The sequence below is a fragment of the Chroicocephalus ridibundus genome, chromosome 1 (assembly GCF_963924245.1).
Source record: "Chroicocephalus ridibundus chromosome 1, bChrRid1.1, whole genome shotgun sequence".
Taxonomy (NCBI): Eukaryota; Metazoa; Chordata; class Aves; order Charadriiformes; family Laridae; genus Chroicocephalus; species Chroicocephalus ridibundus.
Genome location: NC_086284.1, coordinates 161772833 through 161800002, shown reverse-complemented (window position 1 = coordinate 161800002; position 27170 = coordinate 161772833). Strand labels below are relative to the sequence as shown.

The 27170-nt window shown below is 44.8% G+C and overlaps 1 protein-coding gene across 1 annotated transcript in view; it reads left to right on the top strand.

Annotated features, from left to right (window-relative positions):
* The window catches only part of SYN3 (synapsin III), a 200390-nt gene that overhangs the window by 41166 nt on the left and 132054 nt on the right, over positions 1–27170 (top strand). Inside the window, exons 5-7 of the mRNA XM_063321517.1 lie at positions 5460–5551; positions 18811–18967; positions 25267–25356. Coding sequence (XP_063177587.1) covers positions 5460–5551; positions 18811–18967; positions 25267–25356 — 339 coding nt within the window. The remainder of the gene's footprint in view (positions 1–5459; positions 5552–18810; positions 18968–25266; positions 25357–27170) is intronic.

The following is a 27170-nucleotide window of genomic DNA, read 5'->3' as shown; positions in this document are numbered from 1 at the left end:
CAGGAATGCAGTCTGGTGTCTGCCAAAGTCTCTCTTTCCTTACATATATTGGAAGATCCACCAAAAACTAAAGCATAAAATCCACTGAGGAATGTATGTGATTTGATTAGACAGTAGTAAATCCTCATCCCAAGTGCCTAAGCCATGACACAGACCAGCCTGTTATTCTGACTGCATTTTGTGTCATGGGGCAGAGGGAGAAAAACAGAGATTTAGCGAGAATTAGTGAGGAGTTCCAGGAGCAAGACCGGGAGAGTGGAGAGCCTTGGTCAGAGCGCAGTCAGTGGGTAGGGGAGAGCCAAAGGAGACATGGAGACTGGGGAGCTCTGGCCATGCAAGAGACCCGGTGCCCTGCAAGCCACCTGTGGCTTCAATGCCACGAGTCAGCCCACCTTCCTCCGTGCCCGTGTGGGTGAGAGGGAATGGTCAGAGTAACTACCGAAATTGTGCTCAGGATCCTGATGTGGGTACTCTGCATTGTCTTATGGAAAGCTGCACACTGTAGTGGTAGCTCAGTGCTGTGATTTACTTGATGGCATAAGCCCCCAAAATCCAGTGTATGTGTTACAGCATATGGTGTGTTGCAGTGAGGAAAGTGCAAAGGTTTCCTGGCAGTGCTGAAACGCCCTCTGCTATTTTTGTGTACGTGTGGTATATATGCAAATACTCACACAGAAGTCTAATACAACTTTGTGTCTCCCTTTTAAGCAATAACCACCCTGAGTAGCTTTTAGTTAGGTTATGTACAGACGGGGGCTTAGAAAGGTTAGTTGCTCAAAAACACCCAATGTGCATGTCGCTGCATGGACACACTAAGCCTGCTTGCTTAAAAAAAAAAAATATAAAAAAAATCAGCCACCATGTCCCCAAAACACAAATCCAAAAACCTGTCTTGCATTCTGCATTCCTGTGCCACAATAAAGTTGAAGTGACCTTCAGCATCAGTTCAAGGAGCAAACTGGGATGCTTTCCTTGGGTTCCCCTTTGACATGCAGGAAGAACTTTAATTAGGACCTCTGCCAGATACCAAACTTATCACAGGACAGTTGAGGCTGGAAGGCACATCTGGATATCTCATAGTCCAAGATCCTGTTCTGAGCAAGGTCACCCAGAGCAGGCTGTCCAAGATCATGGCCGATACAGGTTTTAATGTCTCCAGGGATGGAGACTCCACAGCCTCTCTGGGCAACCTATTCCAGTGTTTGACCATTATTACATAAAAAGGGAGTCTTCTTGTGTTTACATGGAATTTAGTGTATTTCATTTTGTGCCCATTGCCCCTTGTCCTTTCCCTGGGCACCACTGAGGAGTATTGCTCCATCTTCTTTACTACCTCCCATCAGGTTTTTATAGACCTTGACGAATCTTCCCTTATGCACCAGTCATCAATGCACAAGATGGGGAACTGAAGGCAAGTCAGTAGCCTAGACAAAGCAATGCAAGGATTACAGCAGATCTCAGACAGAATATGAGTTAAAAAATATTCATGTTGCTGCACATATGACAAATCTGTCATACTGGAACATATAGTCAGCAGTATTATGTGTAAGGCGAGCGGCCTTACGTCTTGCTCAACAATGGTCAGGTCTCTGCTGAAGGATCATGGTGAGTTCGGGTCATTACAGCTCAAGGAAGTTGTGGACCTGTCAAAGAGAATCCCAGTGACTGCAATAACGGTAATCACTGTGCTGAAAAACTGCACTTATAAGAAAATCTTACAAGAATGGGGTTGGTTTTCTCTAGGGGACAAAAGGAAGAAGGAAGGGTAAGTCTTCAGGTTCTGCAGGAGGAAGTAACGGACAAAAAAATTACAGTCTTAAAAAGCAAGGGGAGAGATTTAGGTTGGTCATTGGGAAAACTTTCCAAGGTTGTTAAGGTACAGATTGCCTGAGGAGGTTGCTCATCTGTGGAAGGTACAAGAAGGTTATGTAGTATCTGCACACAACAGCCAGAGGTAGAGCTGATGCTGCATGAGGAAAGAGAGAGAGATTATGTGATGTCTTGAAGTCCTTCCAACACAACTTTCTGTTATTCTATGAAAAACGCTTAAAATCCACCTTGAACATGTGCTTCCCATGAATCATTAACAGGTATCGCTACCAAGCCATTTCTACTATAGCATGATTTAAAATGACAAAAACCTCTTTATTTTATTATCAGCAAGCAGAAACAGAAACTCTAAAATAGCTCACCAAAAAGACCTCCAGCACTTATAGACCACTGATTGGGGAAACAGAGAGTAGCTTAAGGTTTAGTCCAAATAATTTTGAGAGATTTCTGAACCTGAATGCCTGAAATAGGCATTTTTAGCAGAACTATCCTCAAAATATCTGTGCGCATCCTCTCAGATCTGGGTCTCACAGAGGTGCAAAATATTTCTACTCCCACAGTCTGTATTACACTATTCTTCAAGACGGATTGTGTCGCTTTTGTCACACATGGTTCACTCCTGCCCTAAATGTTTTTGCAGCCACTGGCACTGCTGCAAAGCAAGTATAAAACTCCGTCAGGCTAATGCAATGCCGCCTTCTATTCGACGCATCCTAATGCAAATGGCTCTGCAAGGCCACGGGGAGCTGGGTTTTATGTGCAGTTACCTGCCACTCTATCTGCATGGGCTGCTTTCAAAGACCTCTTTGTCTGCAAGGTAAACGCAGGCTGGAGATGATCTCAGACTTGAAATCCCAGCCAAGGGAAGTCATCAGGCTACAAAACCCACAAAGTTAAAAATACAGGGAGCACTGGAAAATCAACAGGAAACAATTTCTGCTGACTGAAGATTCTTCCAAATGCCAGCTAGCAGCGGCCTGTCAGATGGGACAAAGCAGCTACATGAAAGCAGCAGTGGTCCTTAACTTGGTCCTTTAAAGGAGGAGCGAATGCCAGGAAAAGATTAGGGTTGTCGCTCAGCTGTGATTGTATATCTGGATGTTTTGGGGGCGAGGTAGCTGAGTCCCCCGGACCCTCTCTCCACTCCTCCCTCTTTGCCAGGGTGCCCTGGACAATGGTTGCCAAAGGAGATTTCTCCCTTTCTTCTGGTTCTTGACATTAGCAGGCTTGAAATTGGTCCTGGCAGTTTGGTATGAAGTACTTACCAGCTCTGGGGATTCCCAGGCCTGTTTGGATGTCAGGTGTCTGAACACAGCTTTGTTTGGTCTGTCTGCCTCAGGGCAACGCCTGTCAGACCAACTTACTTGGATTGTAAGTGCCAGCCATCAAATGAAGATTGTCCATTTTCACCCCCAGCAAAGCTAAGTGTTAACCTCTTTAGTGAAAAAAACATTATGGAAAAAATTACAGAAGAAAAGCATAAAAAACAAGAAAACACAGACCTAAAACTTCCCTTTCTAGCTCTGGCATTCACATCAGATGATGCATCCGTCAGCTGCAGAAGCTGAAGGTCCAGCTCAGTAACACTCTGAGACATACGCAGACAGAGGTGGGAAAACCATTCTTTCATCTCCCCATTCCACAGAGCCTCTCAAGCCCACATGCAGGCTTGCCTTGACCCGCTGGGGAGCTCACTCATGGTACCCAGAGCATCTGCTCTTGCTGAATTTACTCAACGTGGACTCCCCCCTCCCTACATCAATTGAGATTTTTTAAATGTATAAAATGCGGGTGCTTTTTAGAGGTGCATATTTTCTTATCTCTGGTCCAATATGATCACTGAAGAAGTGTGGCTGTGACCAAGACAGCACCGTGCAGTCTCATAAAAAAGGCCAGCCAGTCACCTGAACCACTGCCATTCTGTGTGTGTGTGTGTGTGTGTGTATGTGTATGTGTTTGAAGTAAGATTTATTTCTTGGCAACAGGAGTTTTCCCCCTCCTTTCATTGTAATTGGGAGTTACGATGATGTAAGATCATGTAAGGGTGTTACTTTGAAAAGTTTACACAGGGCCGCAGACATGAAACCTTATTACATCACCAGGTCACCAGTCCATGGTCATTGCTTTAAAATTATGTGGATTTTAAAAAAAAAGAAGTTGGAAGTGATTTTTTCATTTGTCATCTGGCCTCTGAGCCTTTACAGGTGCACTAGTTCTCCATTGGCAAGTTTTTTCCATGTGTTCGTGAAGACAAAACATGCTTTTTTTAATTTGGGGTTGGTTTTTTTCCTGTATAAAAGTCGTTCCTGGCACTATCTTTGGTTCCAGCTAGTAGAAGTATCAGAAGAACATTGGATAGTACAAGGATCTCAATAAAATTGCAAGCATTAGCAACATCATCCGAGTGGTCTGACGTTAGGTAGCCACTGGTTAGAAGATGATTTTACTGCTGTCAGGTCTCCATCGTACTAAGTCTGGAAGAAATGACTTAACAGGAAGGGAAAAAAAGCTGTTCAAAGGGAGAAGACTAAAATTTCTATCTCAAAAAATGAAACCTGATTGTTTATGGTTTTGTGTATGTTTATGTTTAAATATACAGGCGCTAATTTAATATAGGATTCTGAATTTGTAGGGGTATGTTTGCATTGTGCTGGAAAGGAAGGACGTGCATGGCATGACGATAGGCCATTCTAGTTTAAGGTCTACTCGTTTACTCATAAAGACCAGAGCTGGGATTTGGAGCCCAAGATGAGCGCTGATCAGCTAATCCTGCCATCCTCCTCCCACCGAGAGTGGCCTGCGACTGTCGAGTCTCGCTGGCATTCCTGTCTGAGGGCCAGCAGAGCCAGCGGCCACGCGGGAGGATTATCACACCTCTTGCCCAGTTAATCGCTCTGATTCGTGTCTTAACCTTCACTGACACCCACTGCAGTCGTAATCGCCCCCGTGCACATTGCCTTTTGCTCCCCGTAGCTTAAATATTCCTTGCCAACCTTTCCAGCCTTGTAAGTCGCACCTCTTTTAAAATACAAAGTGTTTTAATAATTGAGCAGTACTGTTAACAGCCTACCCAGCTTTGCTAACCCTCGAATAGTTAAAATCTTAATACGTAAACCGCATCAGGTGGGTTTCTCTGCTTATCACCTTCCTGCAGCATAATGAGGCTTTTTAGCTATTTAGGGAGGTTTAAATCTTTTGTATTAGGTTTATAGCTGGCCAGTGGCACGACAGCCAATTCAGACCTAATTCTAAATGGATGTTTCCAAGTGGAAACTTGGAATTTGAATTCAAATGACCTTACCTCTTTTTATTGTTATTATTCTTTCCTGTATGCGTTTTTCAGCTTGCTCATTCTTAATTCCTTCAGTACTTATTACTGCAATAAGCCTAATCCTGTATACTTGTATACCCCAAGTGTGGGAGCCATAAATACTTCTGCAGTCTCCCCAGGGCAAATCAGCTGTAATAGGATCTCCCATTGCCTCACAGGAAAAAAAAAAAAAAAAAAGGGAAAAAAAAAGTAAAAGAAGGAAAGGCACATTCCAGCGGAAGACAATTCTGCATCTGTGTCCATGTGTTTGTGTCTCTGCTGCCCTCGAGTAACACTCTGTCCTTTTGCTCCGCTCCAGGCTGAGTTCTCCGAGCTGAACCTGGCTGCTTACGTCACAGGCGGCTGCATGGTGGACATGCAGGTCATGAGGAACGGCACCAAGGTGGTAAGGTGAGGAGCACCAGCTTGTCTTGAAATCTGGGCTTCCTGGAGCAATGTTGGGGCAAGAAGGATGACCTCAGGGTCTAACTGGTACCTGAACTAGGGCTGCGCAGTCCTGATGACTTGAAGGTTTCCTGAAAGCAGTGGAAAGACTGACGTGACTTGGTGGTTTTGTATCAGGTCTCAGCTGCACATTATGCCATACAGTCATTGTTTCCAGCCTAGACCCTTCATGCAACCACAAATACCTCCTTTTCAGGCTCTTTTTAGCCTCAGGCCTTCCAATAAAAGGAACAATAGATCTTCCTTTCCCTTGATTTTTCTCTCATAGAATCATAGAACAGTTAGAGTTGGAAGGGACCTTAAAGACCATCTAGTTCCAACCCCCCTGCCATGGGCAGGGACACCTCCCACTAGACCAGGTTGCACAAAGCCCCATCCAATCTGATCTTGAACACCTCCAGGGATGGGGCCTCCACAACTTCTCTGGGCAACCTGTGCCAGTGTCTCACCACTCTCCTTCTGTGTCAACTAACCTTCATCATAAACAGTGGCTTGCATTCATTAGCCTACCTGTGTTAGGTCCTGATCCCACTGGACTACCCTTGCAGTAGCCACAAAGCCTCTCCGTGATCCTTACCCTTGCAGCCTCATTTGCCCCTGGAATATCACCTTTTTTGCCAGAGATTCCCAATGCTCCAGCCTTGCCCTGTGGTATATCTCAGAGGTAATACCGTATCTCTGTTTGATGGGGATTTCTGTCCCTACTAGCATTGCTTCGTAATTGCAAGCAGACTCTTTTTCCTGTGAATGCTTCCCCAGTCACGCACCAAATTCAATTTCCAGAAGCATTGCTCCCCTTCTTTCTGACACCAGAGCGCCTGCACGTTGGAGTTAATGTTAGATGCATTCTTACTGGTGCTATATAAAGAGCAGTGTAAGTTGCCACATCTGTGTATGACAGTAAAATGCCTCTGTTTACATAGCCCTGATATTACCTTCCACCCTTTTATTCCCAAGCCTACATCCTTATGAGTTTCTGTCATTATAACTTCTAACTTTACATTTCATCTTTGATACGATAGCTTTTCTTTGTTCGTGTTGAAATCTCATTGCTATTCCCAAAACATTTTTCTAGCCTCCCTACTTCTTTCTGTGCAATTCTTTTGCCCTTTTTAGTGTATACAGCATCTCTGAGTTTAATATTGTTCACACATTTAATCAACGCTTTTGTCTGTTTGCTTCTAGTTCAGAAATAGAGACACATAATATAGCATGCAGTGATATTTTTGAAAGGGATTATTAGAACAGCTGAAAAACAGTGACCCTGAGCATGCTTGCCTCAGTTTAATTTCTCAAGATGTCATTTCCAGTCCAAACTGCAAAGCAACACTTGTCACTGTCAATTAGCTATGACTGTGGTCCATCAATTTATTTCAGGTCTTGACAGCTCTTAGTACGTCCACGAGTCTCCATTCATTCTTTAGTACAATTTCACAAGCCTCTGCTAAAAACTTTTAAGGCTGAGTCTGTTACATCCATTTGCTTTCTCTCATCCGACAAATGTCTCTTTCTCAGTGAAACAAAGCGTATGTCCCGTGAACCAGCCACTGGAGCATCCATCAGACAGTGCACCGTGCTAATGCGCTCTTGTGTTCGCTTGCTCAAGACGCTGGAAGGTTTCCCAAAAACCATTTCCTACGTTGATCACATCTTCATTTTCCTTCCCGTGCCTTTCCTCCCAAAGCCATTCATACATCTGGCAGAAAGATCTTGAGCTATTAAACTGAAACTGAAGACAAAATTTATTTCACAAGAGTGTCTGGGGCATGGTGTTCCTGTTTCTGCTCACAGTTAATACGCAGGTATCACAGCTAGGCTTTTTGAGTGGATATTTATATATGAAAATGCATGTTTTTAAGAATGGCATTGGTTCAGTTTTTTTGTTTTCATCTATGCATGTTTAAGGACACATGCATTTGTGCAAGGACACAAGACGTACTTGTCTGGCATGTGTTGTCCATGGTTTGTTGTAGTTCTTAGAGACACTAGCCATTTGTTTAGAGCCTGTGCTGATGTGCCCCTGTCCTGCCCAGCTCAGCCAGTTTAAGAGCTCAGGCCGGCCAACTTCCACAGTTACTTCTACTAATGCTTTAGAAGTTACAAAAATAAAAACCCTTCTTCACTTTAGAAGGTGAATTATGGAGCATACTGCTAGTGAGCTGTGTGGAGGCCCCTCAGCCCATCCACACGGGGGCAGCTTGCTTTCCCCTCTCCCTCCAAGTCCCCCCATCCCACCCACAGTCGTGTCCTGCCTGGTCACAGACACCCCTCGGGCTGCCCAAACACAGGGAGACGCCACCTTTGATTCACACGTGTGCACCGACACTGCTGCTGCTGACATCTTTTTTCCATCGCCTATTAGGCCTCTGTTAATTACTGAGCAAAATATTCAGTCACAAGTCAGAATGTTTCTGGGTGGTGAGATAGAATACTCACCGTCGTTTTTGAATACTCAGAGCCCTTTGGAATCCCACCGACACGTTATAGGAAGGAAATACAACAGCATCTTGCTAACAGGCACATTTGGGATTCCCCCCTGCAGGAGCCCTGCCTTCCTCACACTCCTCTTCAAAGTGAAGGCAACAGAGCGTGGCAGTTTGGCCAAAAGACAGTCAATATACTACAGACCAGTGGATTTTAAATCACTGAGATAATAAATGTTTATAACAACAACAACAAAAAATGATGATGATGATGATGATGATGATAATAAAGCAACCACTGGGATATTCTCTCCAGTTTGAAATTATGTTAACTGATAAACTATCTAAGAATCTATTAGCCTATTAAGTTCTGTCATTTTGCAGCAGGTCTCCCAGTTCTTTCTTTAAACTGGGGACATCCTATTGCACGTTTAAATCAAAGCTCTTTCTTTGCTGATCTGTTGATCCTTTCCGACACCTTGGAGTTAAGGCATTCTTTTAGACCCTGTGCTAACTGATTTGAGCTGCACCAGGAAAGAACTGTCGTTCTTTTACCTGGAATATAAATCCCCTAATAGGAATAAGTCCTTGAAGCCCTACACTTACCACTTGCCTCAAGCAAATTTTAAAAAGAAAAGGAGCTTTAGAAGCATTATGGTCAATTAAAGAGAGCAGGGGACTGGAACTATACAGACCTCCGTGACTACTAGACTGTGTATCTTGAAACAAGTAGCTACAAGTTAGGAAATAACATAACTGAAGCCAGGCATTACTTCGTTTGCCTGATCTTTAAAACAAGTGTGGCTCCCTGAATTTAATTTTACAGTAACAAAATTCTGGATCTCCACCTCCTCTTTTTTAGCTACTAAGTTCTGCACGCCTGTAGGAGGGATTTGATAGTCTCAGTGAAATGTGCCACTGGAGCGAGAGGCTATCATCTAACAAATCTAAAAAACTGCCCGAGTGTTTTCTGTGCCAGTTCCACCATGGTATGTGAGGGCTCCACCAGCCTATTCAGCACATTTTCTTCAAAATTAGACGAAAAAGAGCTCGCCATGGAGTATCTCGTGCAGTCTTTAGCGAGCATTTTCCTATTCCAGTGCCCTGTGATGCCTGTCCTGCCTGGGGACAGTGCAGGGGGATGAGCTGGGCACAGGGAGCAGCGTTGGGCTCAGTCAGGGCTGGTGGAGGGGAATCTCCCATACTTTGGTCCTTGTTACCCCAGCATTTCTTTGAGTAAAATTGGCACCAGAGCTTCTCCAGTGAAAAGTTAAATATGGGAAGGAAGAGGTGGCACTTATTCATCTCAAGGGATCCCCCACCTACTTACGCATAACAACCCCTTCAACAGAGAAATGGAGCCACTTCTGGGTGCAATGGCTGCACTACTAAGCAGTGTGAAAAAACAAGCGTGGGCTGATGCCTGCTTTTAAAACACTTGGGTGGATTCTTCATCCTCCTTCCTGTGCATCCACACGACTTCCTTTTGCACAGGTCTACACACAGACAGACAGACAGAGTGAACTGTCTGGAGTCTAATTTACCTTAGAAAGCTCTTGGGATGTGTCACCTCTACTGGGGTTAGATGTAAGGAATGGGATTTTCATTTTCACTTGTCTCCATTTCTCTGAAGGGCCCTTCATACCAATGTTTCCACAGTGCAAAGAGGCCGTCAGTGCTGGCACCGCACCCACTCTGAGGTGCTTTTATGCTCTCAGGATATTATAAAAGTGTCTTAATATAAATGAGAATTTGGGCTGTCTCTGCTTCTGACAACACTTAGACTCCCAAACTATGATCTCAGCCTCTGCACTAGATTAAATGCAGTTCTGTGTTTGCCTTTTGGGCTTTACAAGCCTTCAGCTATTAATTCCAGTAGATGTGGGAATAAGGCAGGGATATGTTGAAAATCTGGACAGCTTTCTTACATGGGGAATACTAATGTCTTTGGGAGCATTTCAGACTTTTAAGGATATAAATTAATCATGCACCAGACTGCTCTCATCTCCTGTCTCCCTGTGGAGCTGGCTCTTTTGCCATTGGGGCTGATCATCCAGGGGAGAAGGCGCATTTTTGTGTGTCTGCATGGGACCTACCACAGTGGTGGCCATACCACTTCCAGTGTGCCATGCAAACTGACTGTGATACCACAGTACAGACAACAGCCAATGAACCAGGAGATGCCCAGGGTCTGAAATGGGGAGGACCCTGCATGGACCAATGGCCCTGGCAAGTGGGGAGGGGTGACAAAACTGACAGCAAAGTGAAGAGGAGCTGAGTGCTACGGATAAAGCCTTGCTGTGGGGAATGATCTCTGCCGTGGAGTGGTGTTTAGTCCTACAGGCCTTGCCTGAATTTGGCCGGTCTGTATAAGAAGGTGTGTGTCTCACCCTGCTCGCCCTGGATGATATGCCCGCATCACTCGCGGCTGTGGTGGGGTCAGTGAATGCTCCGATTCCTCCATACAAGCCCATTCATTCCTTTAATTAACATTGACTTTCCTGTTCGTTCCAGCCGATTCAGTGCTTCTACTATGCTCAGCGCTCTGATAACAGGATGACAGCCTGTTGAATCACCATCCCAAATAGACGAGGACCTGAAAGTGCTTTTTTCCAAAGGGTATTTTCGCACCACAAGCTGCAGTACAATCACAGCACGAGGAAGCAAATCCTTTTACATGGGAGGAGCAGGGAAGAAACTGGCCAGCCCAGCAGCAGGTGTTTCTCTGCTGTTCAGAACTTGCAGACCCCAAGAGACGTGTATTCTGGCTAAAAAAGGTCTGTCTGCTCCAGGATGCAAGGCTCTTTAAAGTCCAATGAGGACACTGTCCTCTGCCCACTGCACCCTTTCCTGTCCCAGTAGGTTCACCCACCCCACGGGGCCATTGACAAGCTGCTTCCTGAAAGAGGCACGTGGGCTTTCTAACCTACAGAGGCCATGCTTTGTCACCGCACAGTAGCTGCACATTGCTAGAAGATGAATATTTTCTTGTCTCTTGAGGACTATTCATTCACAAGAGCTGGTGGTTTCTTGCAGTTCTTCTACAGGGATAATATCCAGGGAGGTCACGGGAGCAGCTACTGTCCCTGGACACTGAGGTAGGACATATTGGCAGGCAGTAGGTCACTTCCCAGCTTCTTGTCTTGCAGGAAGCTTGTGTCAAAGAGGAACGCTAGGCTCTGTCTAGTCCCTGTCTTTTTTAATTTAACTCTTGATCTAATTGGGGTCTTTTTTCAAATGTCTTTTTCTATTTTTCTGTTGCTCTCAAACCAAAATTCTGAAAATTTCTGCAAAGGTGCAGATGGGAGAAAAAAATGGGAGAAACTGATTGGGAGAGTTTAGGTTTCTAGAAGCCAGATGGAAAAACATGTTCTCCCAAGATTCACAGAATGTGCCACATGATATAGTACAATATGTGCTATATATTTAACACTGAGCAACATTTGGGCAATATTTTTGTATTGATGGCATGGCAATCTGTAAATGTAAGGGAGAAGTGTGTGTAACATCATGTAAGCTTTTGAAAGTGCACTTTAGGCAAAACACCAACATGCCAAATGACCGCTTCCCTTACTGAAATACCCTGCAGAGACAATGGGCTGGGACAAGGTGGCAGATAGGGTTGACCCTGACAAGCCGCAGTTCCACATGAAGGCGTTTAATATCTCCAGTAAGCATTTATAAACAAGAGAAATTATTCCCACATGGGGGATGATTTACCACCATCTTTCACTAATATCTCTCCTGTCTTCACCTGCCTATCCCTGACCTCTTCTTTTTTTTTTTTTTTTTGGAGCAGAAGATAAAAAAAGAGAAGTTGGGGTGTGCTTATTTATGTATTTATTCTCAGTTGCTTCCATCTCATCTCCTCCTGCTAAACAGCTGCTTGGAGGCCTACTTCTCCCTTTGGGGTTTACTGATCTCCCAGATGAATAACGTCCCCCTTCACCTCCCCAGCAGCTGGCGCCCAGCCGACGTGCAGGCAGGATGCTGACAGTTATTGGGAAAACATTTGGCATGCAGGCAGCTGCCAGAAAGCAAAAGTCACTCTGAGCAGACCAGGGTGGGGAGCATCTCAGAGACTAAACTACTCCCTGGCCCTTTTCTCATTTACAGTAATTCTTTCCAATAAGAAATGTGCTGCCAGGGCCTAGAGCACTCATTAATTAGTTAATCCTGGACTGAACGCAAGAATGATTAAAGACTGCTGTAGATTGTTTCAGTCTTGATCGGCTTTTTTCTTTTTTTTTTCCAATCCTGCTTTACTTCGTCTCCTTTCTCCGTGGGTTTTTACGAAGGCTTCTTCCAAGGAATGGCAAACAGAGAAGTGAAGGGCCAAGTCCAGCTGCACCTGAACTATACTGGTCAAGGTGGATCTTCATTAATGACCTGATACTGGGAAACAATGCAGCCTCCACAAGCTTGTGGGTGCCAACAAGTTGGGGGGCAGGAAGTGATAGATATGCCAGAGGGTAGAGCTGCCATTCAGAGGGACTTCATCAACTGGGGAAATGGGCCAACGTAACCTCACAGAGTTCAATAAAGACCATTGCAAAGTCTTGCGGTGAGGGAGGAATAACCCCAGTGCTGCTGGGGAGGCAACTGGAAAGAAAAACAGTTCTGCATAAAAGGACCCAGAGATCCTGTGTGCGCTTGCAGGGAAGAAGCCCAATGGCTCGCTGGGCCCTATTAGCAAATGTGTAGCTAATGAGATACTACTCACATCTGGAGTGCTGTGTCCAGCTGTGAGCTCCCCAGTACAAAAAAGGTATTGACAAACTGGAACAAGTTGAGTGAAAGGCCACCAAGCTCGTTGAACTGGACTAAAGACATCCAAGGAGAGACTGAGAAGTGGCTTTGTTCAGTCTCTAAGAGGAGGCTGAAGGGGATCCATCTACAGCCATCAGGCAACTAAGTGGAGGGTGCAGAGAAAACGAAGCCAGGCTCTTGTTGAAGGTGTGCGGTGAAAGGAAAAGAAAAAACAGATAAGAGGTGCAGCAGGTGAAATTCTAATTGGATACAATTTTTAAAAAAATTAAAAAATACTAGAAGAAGTTCCCAGAGAAGCAAAGGGATCTTCATCCTTGGGAATATTCAGACTTTGACTGGACAAGTCCCTGATCAACTTAATGTCACTTTAAAGCTAGCCCTGCAATGAGCAGAGTGTTGGGCCAGATGATTTCCAAAGATCTCCTCTGACCTAAATTACTCTACGACTTTTTATTCTGTGATGTTGGAAAGTGTTTGGATGACCTTCTGTAAAAGCTTTGGGTCACAAGCATTTTGAAGGCAAACTGCTGTTGGCAGGTGTGGTTGTTACTACTTTGAGGCATCATCTGGGTCCACATGCTTTTCCTTGTCAAGGTTGATCAGTTTACAAGTAAAATATAAGGCAGGGTTAGGAGACTGCCACCGTATGGTTTAGAGAGTGTGTGACATGCAATTTTATAGCTCGTTAACCATTGGTCTGTGGCTGAGAAGCAAATCAGGGCATCTTCCAGAGCGTCCTTGTCTGCATATAGCGGCACTACTCCTACTGCCACCATGATTCCTGGTTCCTGCTGCTTTTGCTACACTGATCTCCCTCACACCTCATGGGTTTTCCCCAGCCATTCTATTTACAGAGCCAGTCTATTACAGAGACCCAAAAGACTCCCTGCTCCTCTCCTCCAGCCTGGTAAAGGAAGGTCATTCTTTGTTCTATGCTATGTTCTTGTTTTCGTGAAACCAGATCTGCGTTACCTTATTCATGTAAGTAATCACATTCATTCTTTCTTTGAATAACTTCAGCAGAGTTTACTTCTTTCTATGGAAAATATGACATGAGGTTTTGGCTGAAATGAGGGTTTTTTCTTAGCAAACTTCCTATTTTACCATGACTTCCAACATAACATTAAATCTAACATCGTAATAGGTGAAAACGTCAAAGATTTCCTATTACTTTTCAGTTATGTAGTAACAATACTATTAACACCCAAGTAAAGCACAAAACAAACTTGTTCCTATTTGTAAATGCCATTTTCTATTAGCTCTCAGACACCTGAGGCACTGCATAGTTGGAGGGATTATTGCACTTCTCAGGTAGTTGCAGCCACTTATGGTTTGGACTTGTGCCTCAAAAGCTTGCCTGAAGGCTCCATTAATTGGCAGTAATGCAAAGCTTGATGTATCATATTGCTTAATTATGCACTTTTCTTCCTCTCTGTGTCATGCCAAGCAGATAGGAAAGGCTTTGGAAGAGAACTTAGTCAAAATATGTTATCACTGAGAACTGTCAGAAAACCAAATAAGGCCTCCTTGAATAATGGAGGGTAGACAGAACCTGAAGCAAGGATGTCTGTCTTCAGTGTCCAGGAAAGATCTTTTCCTATTGACATGAAAGATGAAGTGTCTTGTAAGACTGGCACTCTAAGAAAGAGAGCAGGAGAGCCCGTCCTTCTCCCACAGCAAAAAGCTTTCTAAACTGCCATGGTATTCTGACAACATAGTCTACTCTTGAGTGTTCTTTCTTCATTCCCGTGAAGCTCTTCGTGCTTCAGTGAGAAAAGCTGAAGGACCAGCAACCAAGACAGAGTTACGGCTATATGCAGAAGTAAGAAATAGGAAATCTCTTTAAGGCATGAAACCTCCCAGCAGGATTTGCTGTCATCATCTTCTCTACCCTACGGCAGGCTGGGGACTCGCTTTCTGCAGAGAAATGTTATTGATGATCTTGTTTAGAGCTGATCCTATTCTCATAATTAGAGAAGTTAGACATATGGTCACCAGAACAGCTACTGCTGGTCCTGAGATGTTTAACTTCCATATTTAACATCAGGAATCTCTTAAATTGTTTTATATTCCCTCACTTCTGACAAAACTATTTCCAAGATAGCTAACGCTGTCACAGATTTAAGGGTAGATGGAACCAACATAAGAAATCATATTCTGCGGTCAAATATCTTCCTATTAGGTGTTTTGTATCCAGGCTTTATACTTATGTTTGTCTCTAAAGTATAGCTTTACCACTAAGAAAGAAAGAGACTGCTAAAATGCATTGGAACAAGTTGAAAAGAGTTAGTTAAATGGAAATAAGCATCCTGCACCACAGTATCAGAGTCCAGGCTCAGGACTGGCAGGACTAGCAGCTTCCCAGCCAGACACTCGTCATCACCCAGAGGTGACTGACTCTGGTAATCGCTGGCCAACCTCCATTGCCAATAGGAGAGGTAGGCTGAGTGGCTGCCGTGTGCCTTAGCTAGCATCTGGGACAAGGAGGCAACTACTGCAGAGGGAGAAAAGTCACAGGGACCTGTGGGTGGCTGCTTCACTCTCAGGGTGGCCAGTTCAGTCGTGCACCACTCGGAGCACTTAAAGGCTTGTGCCATGTGTGGCAGAAGCCATTCACTGTGGCCACACAAGCTGAAAGGAAAGCACCTTTCCATTCCACAGGAAAATGAAATCTCACCAGCTATTTCAATCTGAAAATTTTTCCAGTCTCCTGGATTATTTCTTTTTTAAACAAAGGATTCTTGTATCTCTACGCCACTCTGGGAATGTGTTACATGCATTTTACATTTTGCCAGGCAGTGCTAGGAGCCAAACTCTAAATGAGAGCTGAGCTCTTGATGTCTGAGAAAGGGCTTCTGTAAAAGGGTTGTGGCCAAAGATGGGGCTCCAGCTTTCTCCTGGAAGCTTTCTCCATCTGGCTATCACGCTAAGGAAGATTCACGACTTCAGGTAGGTGTCTGCCGTGCAGCCCAGGAAGGGCACCGCACAAACATGCAGAGCATAGCTTATTAGCAACATGTTTTAAATCTGTGGTTTACTTTTAGTTCCATTTACCTATCCCATCTCCCAGTCCATCAGATGTTTGAATGGGCTGTCCTGTATTCTTTCTGTGACTCATTCCCATGACCTCTCTTTAGCAGGGTCTAGGTACAGTTTTATTCCAGACTGCTCATGGTCATCTAAACGCTGGCTGGACAGATCTAGTGGAGAGGAAAGGCATGTGCTCCTGCCACGGGTCTCCTAGTCCTGCTGAACTCGGATGCTAAGGACCTCAGCACAGTAGGTGCTACTGAGTTTGGCTCACCCAAAGGTTTTGGCAACGGTGTTTCAAATGTGGGACTTCTGCCTAACCTGTCTGCCTGCCAAGGATATCGGCTTTCTGTCATGGGAGATGCTCTTGGGTTGGGCTGAACAAGCAAAGAAAACAGTTATGCTACTAGTTATTCCAAATCCAAGGATTGCTATGTTAGCTTAAGCTTTACGCTCTGAGAATGAGCAGTATCTTGCAAAAGTGATCTTCTACTAAAAAAGCAAGAATCCTCATGTGAAGCAATTAAGTTCTCTTCTCTCCAGACTAATGGTACCCCCAGTCATTCAGTTTTCACACCACCACTCCTCCCATGACTATTCATTTCCCTTTTATTGCCTGCTGTCCTTTCTAGCCCCTCGCCTCACATTTTGCTACTGGTCTCTGTTTCTGCTTTACGGACATCTTGCAGCCTCCAGGGCTCTCCAACTGATGTTTATTCGTAGCTAGTCCCAGGCCCTGCACTCCTCTGCCTTGTTCTCAGTATCCATGGGAACATCCTCATTGTCCTGCCGCTCAAAACAGGGATTCAGTGTCCACCGTCGCTTTAGAGATTCACTCCTCATCTGCTGCATGAGAGAGTGCCCTGCCTTCCTACACGATGCAGAGTTTGAGAATAGGCTTTTCTACATTAATTCTGTATTCTCGCGTCCATCTTCTAAGTTGAAAAACTCTTCCTTTGCCAGGATCTGAAAAGACAAGAGCTTTTTTTCTGAACTTTTGGCTGGCAGAAATAAATCCACTGAAGGCAGTTTCCCAGCCTCCCCTCCCCGGCTGGCCGTGCTCGTTTGCATGCTTCATCCCCACCACAGCGCCATGTCCCCACCCCGGGACGCCAGGCAAATACTGCTATTTCCTTTGGGGAGACCAGAGCAATGGTCTGAACCATTACCAGGCAGCCCCACTAAGTGCTGTTCCCTAAATCAAGTCTGGGGAAAGACTTGAGCCATAAAGGGACCATTTTCTTCTTCATACGCTCAGAAAGCTGAATGAAGGAGGGACACACCTGAAGCTCCTGCCCCTCCAAGCACCACAACAGTTTAGTAACTTAGTGCAGATATCGAGTCCTGGTCCTGACGAATCCTTCCTGAGGACCTCTGCCTGCCTCTGAGGTGCTTTCTACATGGCAAGTCCAGCCGAATGGAGCAGCTCAGGGTTTCCAAGATTTGTATTCGCTTGCTGTTTCTCAGCAGGAGGCCACCGCTTGCCTCACCCCCACTGACACCAGGGAGGTCCATAAATCAGCTGCAGAGCGATAGCGCAGCCCTCCTGATGCTCATTATGCTTCTCGCTGCTGGAGGAAAGCACCACCTTTGGTGCCAAGTACATTAAGGAACATGCCTGGGTTTAAAAATACTCCATGGGAGGGAATCACAACATTTCCAAAGCTCGGCCTCTTGCATCACAAAAGCAGAGCATGCTCCTCGCCATGTCTCGGGCAATAACAAAAGCCCAAGGCCGACAAACAAAATGAACAGCTTTGAAACAACAAAGCTGCGCTGGGTTTTGTATACAGTGTTTGTTGCCACAGTCTGGCCCAGAGTCACCATCTCGGATTTCCCTGCCAGAATGATGGAAATATAAATAGGGGCTATAAACCCAAAGTATTTCCAGCTCATACATCCAAAGGATAGAAATTATAGTCTCTTAGCAAGGAAAATGTTCGAGGGTAGTGAGGTAATGGGACCTGGTTACAGAGATCATTTCTCTGAAAAACTTTAATACAGCATGGAAATTTTTCCAATGTCCTTGATGCAACCTCTGTTAAAGTATAAAATAATCCCCTATTTCAGTGGAAAAGCCCCTTCCATGCCTTCGAGAATGAACTGCTGAGCTCCATTTTGGGAACAGTTTCTTTCCAGCTGCTGCTGTTTCCAGAGATTTCTGAATGGCTCCGAAGGCACAGCGTCAGCAAGGAATGGGATCTGGCTGTTTGAAAGATAATCCGTCGCCTGTTGGCTTACCTAGAAAAGGCCTCACTTTTCTGTGCCTTTGCTGAGAGCTGCTGCTGTTGAACCATAGGAGTCCCGGCTTCAGTCTTGCTAAATAATATTCTGGAAGCCCATGCCATGAGTCACAGCACTGGATGAGGGGCTCTGCTCATTTGATTAATTACATTACCATGCCTGCCCTTTACTTGTTGACTCATAGCCATAGGAGCCTGGGATGTGCTGCGTATGTAGTGAGCTGATTAAAGGGGGAATGTATGTCAATGTATGGATGTGTACAATGGCTTTTTGAAATCCCTCCTGATCTTCCCACCCACTGGGCATTGATTCAATATCGAGTTCAATCATCAGGAAACAAACTTGCTCCCTCATCTGCGTCGCACATTGCAAGGAGCTTGCCAAATATGGCCAAGCTTTCAGAAAGAAAAGAGAATCCCCCCACCAGTGAATTTATGACCCTTGGCTCCGCTCGTGGCTTGTTCCTGTGCATGCCTGAGTGACATGGAAACTGCAGCAAATCTCTTTGGCCTGTTTCTACGCTCTCACACTTGCAGCTATGTTGGATTTTCCCTTTTTTTAATGACTAGAGTTTTGTGTTTGGTTTGCTACCTTCTAACGCAAGCAACCTATGACGAGAGGCACAAAGAAGAGCAATATGCATTAATGAAAAGGGGAAGGATGGAGAAGAAACAGCAGGAGGCTAGAAGTGTTGCTGGGTGTTTGAAAGTGAAACGTCACTCCTCTCATCTCTTCCAGGTCCTTCAAGCCTGACTTTGTCCTGATCCGGCAGCACGCCTACAGCATGGCTCTGGGAGAGGACTTCCGCAGCCTCATCATTGGCCTCCAGTACGGTGGCATCCACACGGTCAACTCCCTCTACTCCATCTACAACTTCTGCAGCAAGCCCTGGGTGGTAAGTGACGATCCAGCTCCCAGTGCATGCCAACACTGCGAAATAGATACGTGGTACCAATAAAACACCAAACTCAGCTCCCAGTCTGTTTCATAGGAATTCGTCTCTTTAGGTTAAAACCACCATCTAAACAACCTTAGGAATCCAGCTGGGAATTTTTTTGGGAAAAAAAAAAAAACTACCAGCACTGCTCCTTATCAGCCTCTAGTGATATCAAGGTGTTGTTTCCTCACCCAGAGTAAGACGTTTCACCTGTCCCAGACACTAATGTCTCACAAACAGCTAACAGTACAGTAACACTTAGATTTCTTTTAAGGCAGAGTAGGTTAATGGCAATAGATTAATAATATCAGATCAATCTCTGACCTGACCAAAAAATGGCAAAACTACCTTAAAAGAAAAATCAACATTTGCTGCTTTAGAAGGTATCGAAACTACAGTATTTTTAGCATCTTTTATTAGATGCACACTTGTGGTATCCAGGTGGCCCAGCCTAAGACTAAGATTACCCATTCCTTGCCAAAGTGCAATCTGCACTTATCCTCTCTTGTCTTCTTTTCCTACTTTTTCTGGGTAGTGCTTTGTTGTGAGGACATTAGCTGAAAAGAAAGGCGGGAAAGGTAGAGAGATGATTTCTTCAACAGCTAGGTCTAGGAAAGGAGGAACACAGAATGACAAAGACCTGGGAAACAGGCAGAAGGAAAGTGGAAAGCATGTAGAGTTTTTCAGCTGTTTCAGAAGGAAATACAAGATTATCATGAGGTGTTGGTTCATTGAACCTGAAAGATCGCACCTCAGAAACACTTTGGGCTGAGTCCGCTCTTGGGGAGAACAGGACAGTGTTTTGGTGTTTTGCACTGGGAGCTCCCTTCACCTGTTCTTTAAATTTTTTCAAGTTCACCCAAAAATCTCAGAAAACCATAAAAAATATTATCGTTGGCTTGTCTTAGCTGATGTCTGTAGTGACCCAGACTTTTATTTCTATGACTGTGCAGTGTTGGATTTAACTCATTTCTTACCAAAAAGGTACCAGTGGAATAGACATAGTCTTCTCAGTTTTCACTCTTTTATGACATTTGGGGGGTTTGCTGTGACCAAAGCAAGGTCCTGTCTTTTTCAAAAATGTTGCAGTGCAGTAATGAGAGTAGTGAGAAAAATCTCACTTTTCCATTAACGTAAAGGAAAAAACATCTCACTTTTCCATCACTGTAAATGCACATTTGGCTTCAGTCCCCCTTTGAATGATGAGGGTTGCCGGGAACGGAAAGGGGAGGAAGAGAGGGATCAACACCAAGCTCAGTACAACACCTTTGCATTGTTTCCAACATGAGCGTGTTGACCCTGGTGACCAGACAAAAAGCCTCTGCGTTTACACTGGCTTTTGCTGAGGAAGACAGTCGTGTGGTCCATCCCATCCGATCTGGGGGTTGAGTCAGTCAGGGGTTAGTTGACATTTTTCAACTCACGCCTTGTAATTACATTTCTGATGGTGTGCCGGGGCCTCAAGATGCGACAGGCCTATTTTTAGGAACCTAAAAGACAAGAAAACAAACAAACTCAGCACACTGAAAAAAAAAAAGAAAAAAAAAAAAAGAAAAAGCGAGGCTGGCAAGGCAGTGTGGGAGAAATTGGCTCTGCCAGTTACTTGGCTCTAGCTATTCTGGGTCCGGTTGTGCCATGCTTTCCTCACGGGGAATACAGCTGGCTCAGACAACCTTCCCAGAGGAGTCAAGGAAACCACTTGTAAACACTTGAAACAGGTTTGCAGAATGCCTCCTTTCCCCACTGCCCCCCCCAACACGCATCACCCCCCCCCCCCCAAACCAATGACTGTAACTCACTAAGCAACCGAAGAGCTCAGGTGGGATCTGAGCTGGTATTTGGCCCCACTGAAATTTTATCAGGTGGAAGCTCAGGTAGAGATTGCGGTGGGGCGTCTGAGGGCAGAAAGCTTCGCTGGCAGCAGAATCGGGAAATTTTGATTTTGTGATAGCTGGGAAATGAGAGATAGGGACAGACTGGTGCACGTTCCACTCCGGTTGCAAAACAGGCATCTTGAAATAAGAGAGCTGCTTGACAAAGATTACTGGAAACTTTTTGGACCTAAAAAAAAGTTGAGATACATGAAGAAATGAAATTAAATACCCCTGGGAAATGTGCTTTTCACTCTCCCTTTTTATTTTTTCCAAAAATGGCTCCATTTCATAGAAATGTTTATGATTTTGCGGAGGGGGATGGAAGTAAGACTGTTTTTTCTTGGCAATTTGCAACAATGTTTTTTTCTCAGGAACTCTAATTACAATCAGCTGAGTCTGGGCTTGAATTTACTCAAACATGCAGCCCCATTTTTTAATGACATTTGCAAGGTTTCCAGTGCTGCAATACACAAATTTCTTCTTAAGGTTAAAATTTGCATTAAACACAGGCACAGTTTGAAATAGGCGTCTCTGAAAGAAAATCAGAGTATTCAGGGGGATCCCACACGCAGAGAAACATCTGAGAAAGCTGAGTTTTGAGATGATCCCAGAATTATTGAGAAATAACGCTACAAGCCCACTAAACACAATGCTTCAACCACTGATAATAATTTTTGTGTTAGAAAAGTTACAATACAAAATAGAGTGGGAACAATGCTCAGAGCAATCCTCCTATTCCATGCAGTTAATGTCCGTAATTGCAGGGCAACTTTTGCATCTTTGAGACTGCAGGAAACATGAAGCCTTGAGGTCAGTCACCTACAGGGTCCAAGAGACTCCCAGCCAAACTGTTATTGACTGTCACGGGATATAGGCTCCCCGCCGACCTAGGCGCTTTCAAAACGTGCAAAAGACCTTGAGATTCCTCTGAATGGGTCTTTTCATTTCTCTGTAAAGACTCACTGCAAGTAGAATCATAGAATCATAGAACGGTTCGGGTTGGAAGGGCCCTTAAAGATCATCTAGTTTCAACCCCCCTGCCATGTAACTCTGATGTCCAACCGGCCAGGCAAGGCATTTCACTTGCGTACCTGTTCCTGGTTCCTTAAAACCAGTCTGTGCCACATGGCCTTGCCCCGTGTCTTGCTCTGTGGTCTGGGTGCAATCTCACTAAAACCAGTGGAACCACAGAAAATAAGAACTGATACCAAAATGTGGAAGGGGCAGTTATACCTAGCTGAGCTGCTGACAGTAACATTCCTACCCATCTCAAACGCACCGGGAGGTGCTGCTTGAGCCCAGCTATCAGGTACCTAGGAGCCTGCTGCACCATGTAACATGGGTGTCTCTTTGCCAACATCCTGTCCCTAACAATTGGCAAAAAATAAAAAAAAAAAAAAGAAGGGAATTGTCCCATGAGGGTCAATACCAAAGTCAAACATTTTTGCAGGCTTGGCCCATTGAGGAGGCTCCCAGGTGGTCAAGTCTCTCAGCTGTCCATCTGAAACACTTGCTGCTTCAGCAACAGCCAAGAGCTGTGTGCTTCTTCAAAAGGAAGCCCAAGGAACAAGTCAGGACCCTGTCTCTCAGCTGCACAGTTGTTCGAGTTATTTTGTTTGAGCTGTTTTCCTAGGATAAACGTATGCCACCTCAACGTCACAGCGTCCGTGGTTCGCCAGGGCTGCACACACGCGCAGTGAGGAGCGTGTGCTGCTCTCAGCCGGGGTGTTCTTCCTCCTCTCCCTGTCTCTCTCTCATTCTGTTTAACTTTTTGCTCGCTTTGCTAGTCAAAACAGGGCTTTATTTTTCTTCTCTAGGATGTGCAGGGCTAGTGCAAGTAGTTAAGAGAAGCAAGCTGTCCTCCTTCCCCAACATCAATACCCTCCTTGCCAATAATAATTATTCTACACGGGGGTTTTATCTGCTGATGCATGTGAGGGGGTGTGGTGGTGTTAGTGATGGGATATGCCACCTCTTGATGTTTTTCAGTTTCTCGTAAATGCCACATTTTGACCTACAAGATTAGGAAAAGGATTCTTTGCATTTGTCTGCAAATCTGCTGGCAGCTGCCCTTTCAGCATGTGGCCTGGGTCTGGCACACACCTTGCAGCCTAATTTTTTTGCACACTGGCTGCATATTTTCTACACCCATACCACCCTTTAGCTCACAATGGGATATTTCTTCTCCACCACCAAGTGAAGTTTCAACTTCTTGTACAGAAATCCTTTTGCTTAGGCTAGCCCGGTAACCAGGACAGGAGCCCTAACATAGCTACTCAGCAGAAAATGTTCTCAGTAGCTCTGCCTTTATCTGCAATGTAACCTTGGGGTTGCAATTTGGCACATTCACTGGCTTCAGCCATTCTCAGAAGTGCTCAGAGCATGTAAGATTAGGCAGCTGATGCTATTGGGAAGAAAGAGGACTTTCTTTTCCTTCCCTTGTTCCCTAGATGTCTGTTTCCTTCCCTTAATCTGTGTGTTACCTCCTGCCGGTGACACAAAGGTCTCCTTCAAGATGAATGCATCCTGAGCTTTGATGGGGAACTTGGAGGAACTTGTGTAAAGGATTTACAGTGAGACATGGCCCAGATTGGAGGCCTTAATTAATTTAACCTGATTTTACTAAAATCTAGGGGTCTTGGAAACTAAATTCAGTTTCTAAATTACTTTGCAAATAGGACATCAATGGGGAATTCAGTCATATCTACCAGCTCGGCAGGAACCAAAATTTTTACCCGTGGAGCAATCCTAAATCATTGCATTCTCTTAACATTCATGGAAATAACCAAGCTACCTTTATTCAGCTTTACTCTCCCTTCTGCACAGCTGCCAGTCTAACCACTTCACCAAGCACGGCCAGTTCAGCATTGTCTGTGGTAACGGGGTTGTTCCTCTTCAGAGAGAAAGCAGGATGGCTAGATGCATGATTGTAAAGAATCTAAGTTGCTCCTGAGATCTGGAAGGTTTCATAGAATCATAGAATTGCCTAGGTTGGAAGGGACCTTTCAGGTCATCAAATCCAACCATCAAACCTAACTTTGACAAAAGGCATCACTAAACCCTATATCTAATCACTATGTCTACCCATCTTTTAAGTATCTCCAGAGTTGTTGCCTCAAGCACTTCCCTGGGCAGCCCGTTCCAATGCTTAATAACCCTTTCAGTGTAAAAATTTTTCCTAATATCCAGGCTAAACCTCCCCTGGCACAACTTGAGGCCATTTCCTCTAGTCCTATATCACCTCTTATTCTCTTGGGTTTATCAACCCTGCTTCAACAACATTTTCTGTCATGGTTATTAACTCCTCTTTTACAGTTTTGGGGTTTTCTCCAGCTGATCAATGATAGATTGAAGAGGGAGGCTGCAGACAACATACAGAATAGTCTACTCGCTTCACAGATAGCCGAAGCGGAGCAGGAGTTTGCTGTGCTGCGCTTCTGTTGGGGTTTTGGAACCTGAGCAGAAATCAAAGCTCAGTCCTACCATGGGGAGCTTTGTGTCTGGCTGGGCACGACCCTGAATAATAACGTTTATAAGAGTGATGGTAGTGGTGATAATGGTGAAGTTCATGCTGACAGGTGGGGACAATGGCAAATGTTTGCTCTCGTACATGAAATACCAGAACTGTTGCTTTCCCCATTGATGTTACGCACTGCTTTCTCTAGATACTGTCCTCACAGACTGGCGCCTGCCTCAGACCTCACTGGTAGATGGGACAGGGGTAGCGGGTGATCTCCCTTTTCTCCTGCCATGCATGGGGGGCTGTTGGGAGACCTTTGGTTCATCATAAATGTCAGTTATGATTGATGATGGGCTTATGCTTCCTTGGTCTAATGCTCAAACCGGGTAGCGCTGGCAATTCCCTCTAGTCATCTCTGTCCCTTACCAACCCTCCTTCCCTTCAGCACAGTGGGTAAATGTGCCTTGCTTTGATTTGGCTGTGGGGCAGAGATACAAAGGAGAGCTTTGATTTATTTTGTCTCTGCTCTGGAGTGGCGGCACTGACTTCCTGCCTGGTCACTGCTCTGAGCCCTTTTCTCTACCAAGAAGGGAACTGCACCCTCTCCCCAGCCACATTTGGTAGGAAAGCTTGTTCATAGCAGAGCTGTAACTAAACCCAACTGATCCCCTTCTGACTCTTGCACCCCTTCTTCACTGTCTTAGTCCAAGGTTTGTGTACACAGGCTGGCATGGCCCTGGGTAAATACAGCTCCTTCGTATTTTTTGGTGCTCTCAGGTCAAGAAAGCAAGGTGGGAAAGGCATGACATGTTTCTCTCACCTCCTTCACCAGTATAAGAACATTTTGCAAACACTTACCCGTTTCACAATAAACCACTGACATTCACTGTGTCTGTTTTTTGTTCCCCCTCCTTCCCCCCAAGTTCTCTCAGCTCATTAAAATCTTCAACTCGCTGGGTCCTGAGAAGTTCCCCCTTGTGGAGCAAACGTTCTTCCCAAGCCATAAGCAGATGGTGAGTACCTTCGCTTTCTTCTGATGCCAGCATGGATGGGGGAGAAGCAACAAATGGGAGTTGGGCACAAGAGATGGTGGTGGGAATGCTGTGAAGAGTCTCAATCTTACTTCCAGAGAATTACTAGCTAAAAAGCAATGTGCAAAAAGCACTGCTCGGGAACCAGCCCTCCCCCAGGTCACATATGGACCCTGAAAAAGTGAACAATGAGAACAGCTCAAAACCAAAGCAAAAATGCATTGTAAAATCTAGTCTGCAAAAGCTCATCCCTTAGAGCAAAGTATCGCTTTATTCAGCCAAAGTGGAATTTTCCCCCTCCTGGAATTATTTAAAATACATTGATGATTTGGTACGTGGGCCATAAGGAGATGTTTGTTTCACAGTGTCAGTTTGCTTGGTCTGTCACGTGGTCGCCATCCATGAAACATTTATCAGCCTGACTGGGTCCTCAAAGTAAATTGTAGCTCTTGAAAAAGGGTTTTGTTTCAGCTTGTAGTGTTTCCTTTGCACAGTGGTGCTGGGGTCTAGTCTTCCCGTCAACAACCGAACACTCGGTGCCCTGTGAGGCTACTGGGCACTCTACCAAACTCTCAGGGCACCTTCCAAAGAGTTCTGCGTAGGTGCCTTTAATCCCAGAGAACATGGCGAAGTGAGTGGCTTTGTTTAAAACTATTCGTGTCTCTTGTTTTCCCTGGGTTAAAAGGGTGACTAGTCCTTCACGATTTTTTGCTCCCAACTTGCACCCATGAATTAGTGGCTCTTCTTACCTGGATGAGGCTTTGATGAGACCCTGTGTGAAGCATGACACACACACACACCCCCCCGCCCATGTAAGCCAGTGGCTGGCTGAGCTTACTTCCCGTGCTTGATGGTGAACTCGAGCAGCATTGGCAGCCCAAAGATTAGGGGTGTTGAGATGTCAAACTGGGGCTCAAAAACATTCCAACCCCTCTTTTCTCACACGCTTGTTCCAATACTGTGGGCCAACCACAACGCGTAATGCGGTGTAGGTGGTGGATATGGGCACCTAGTGGGAGCTTCAAAATTCAGAAGGAAGTCTCATTTAGATTCTTGTGAATAAACCCACCGGCGCTCGCTAGGTTCCTGAATACCTTGAAATGCCAGTCCTTCACCTCTCTGTTCCAATACTCTGTTCTCCGCCTGTGCTGTGTGGACAACAGCACTTCCATACTTCACAGGGACACCATGAAGGTAAGTACAGTCACGAGTGCTGTGAAGCACTCAAGTAATGCAGGGGTAAGAGCTGTATTATCATTTAAGACATAAAGAAATAAACACTATGGGACAGTTTGTTGCAGACTTTTAAGACAAATTAGTTGATAAATCCTGTTGCGTTTAATTTCCGCTGCTTTTTAAAGAGGGTTTTGTGACACATGTAATACTTCAGGACAATTGTGACTTTGTCTGACCATCACTGCAGGAATAGTATTTTTGGAAGACTTTGTTAAGGTTTTTATTGCAAATAAGTTAGCTAGTACTATTTTGCATTATTTTCTTGTCTAGAAACCTGATTCTTGATTCCTCAGCTTGTAAATGCTTTTGTTACCAGCACAGTAGTTTAGTTTAGCGGACCACTGATCCTAATTTCACATATTTGTCATCTTTATAACTGATCACCTACTTGGAATGCTACTGCTTACTTGCAGATGCTATCGCTTACTTGCAAATGAATACCGAAACCTTTTTAAGCTGTCGACAATCTCATCTGAACACAAACATGACTGTTGACATGCAAGCTTGAGTAATCTGTTTCAAATCAGTCCCTTTCCAAACATTCAGACAAGCAACAATCC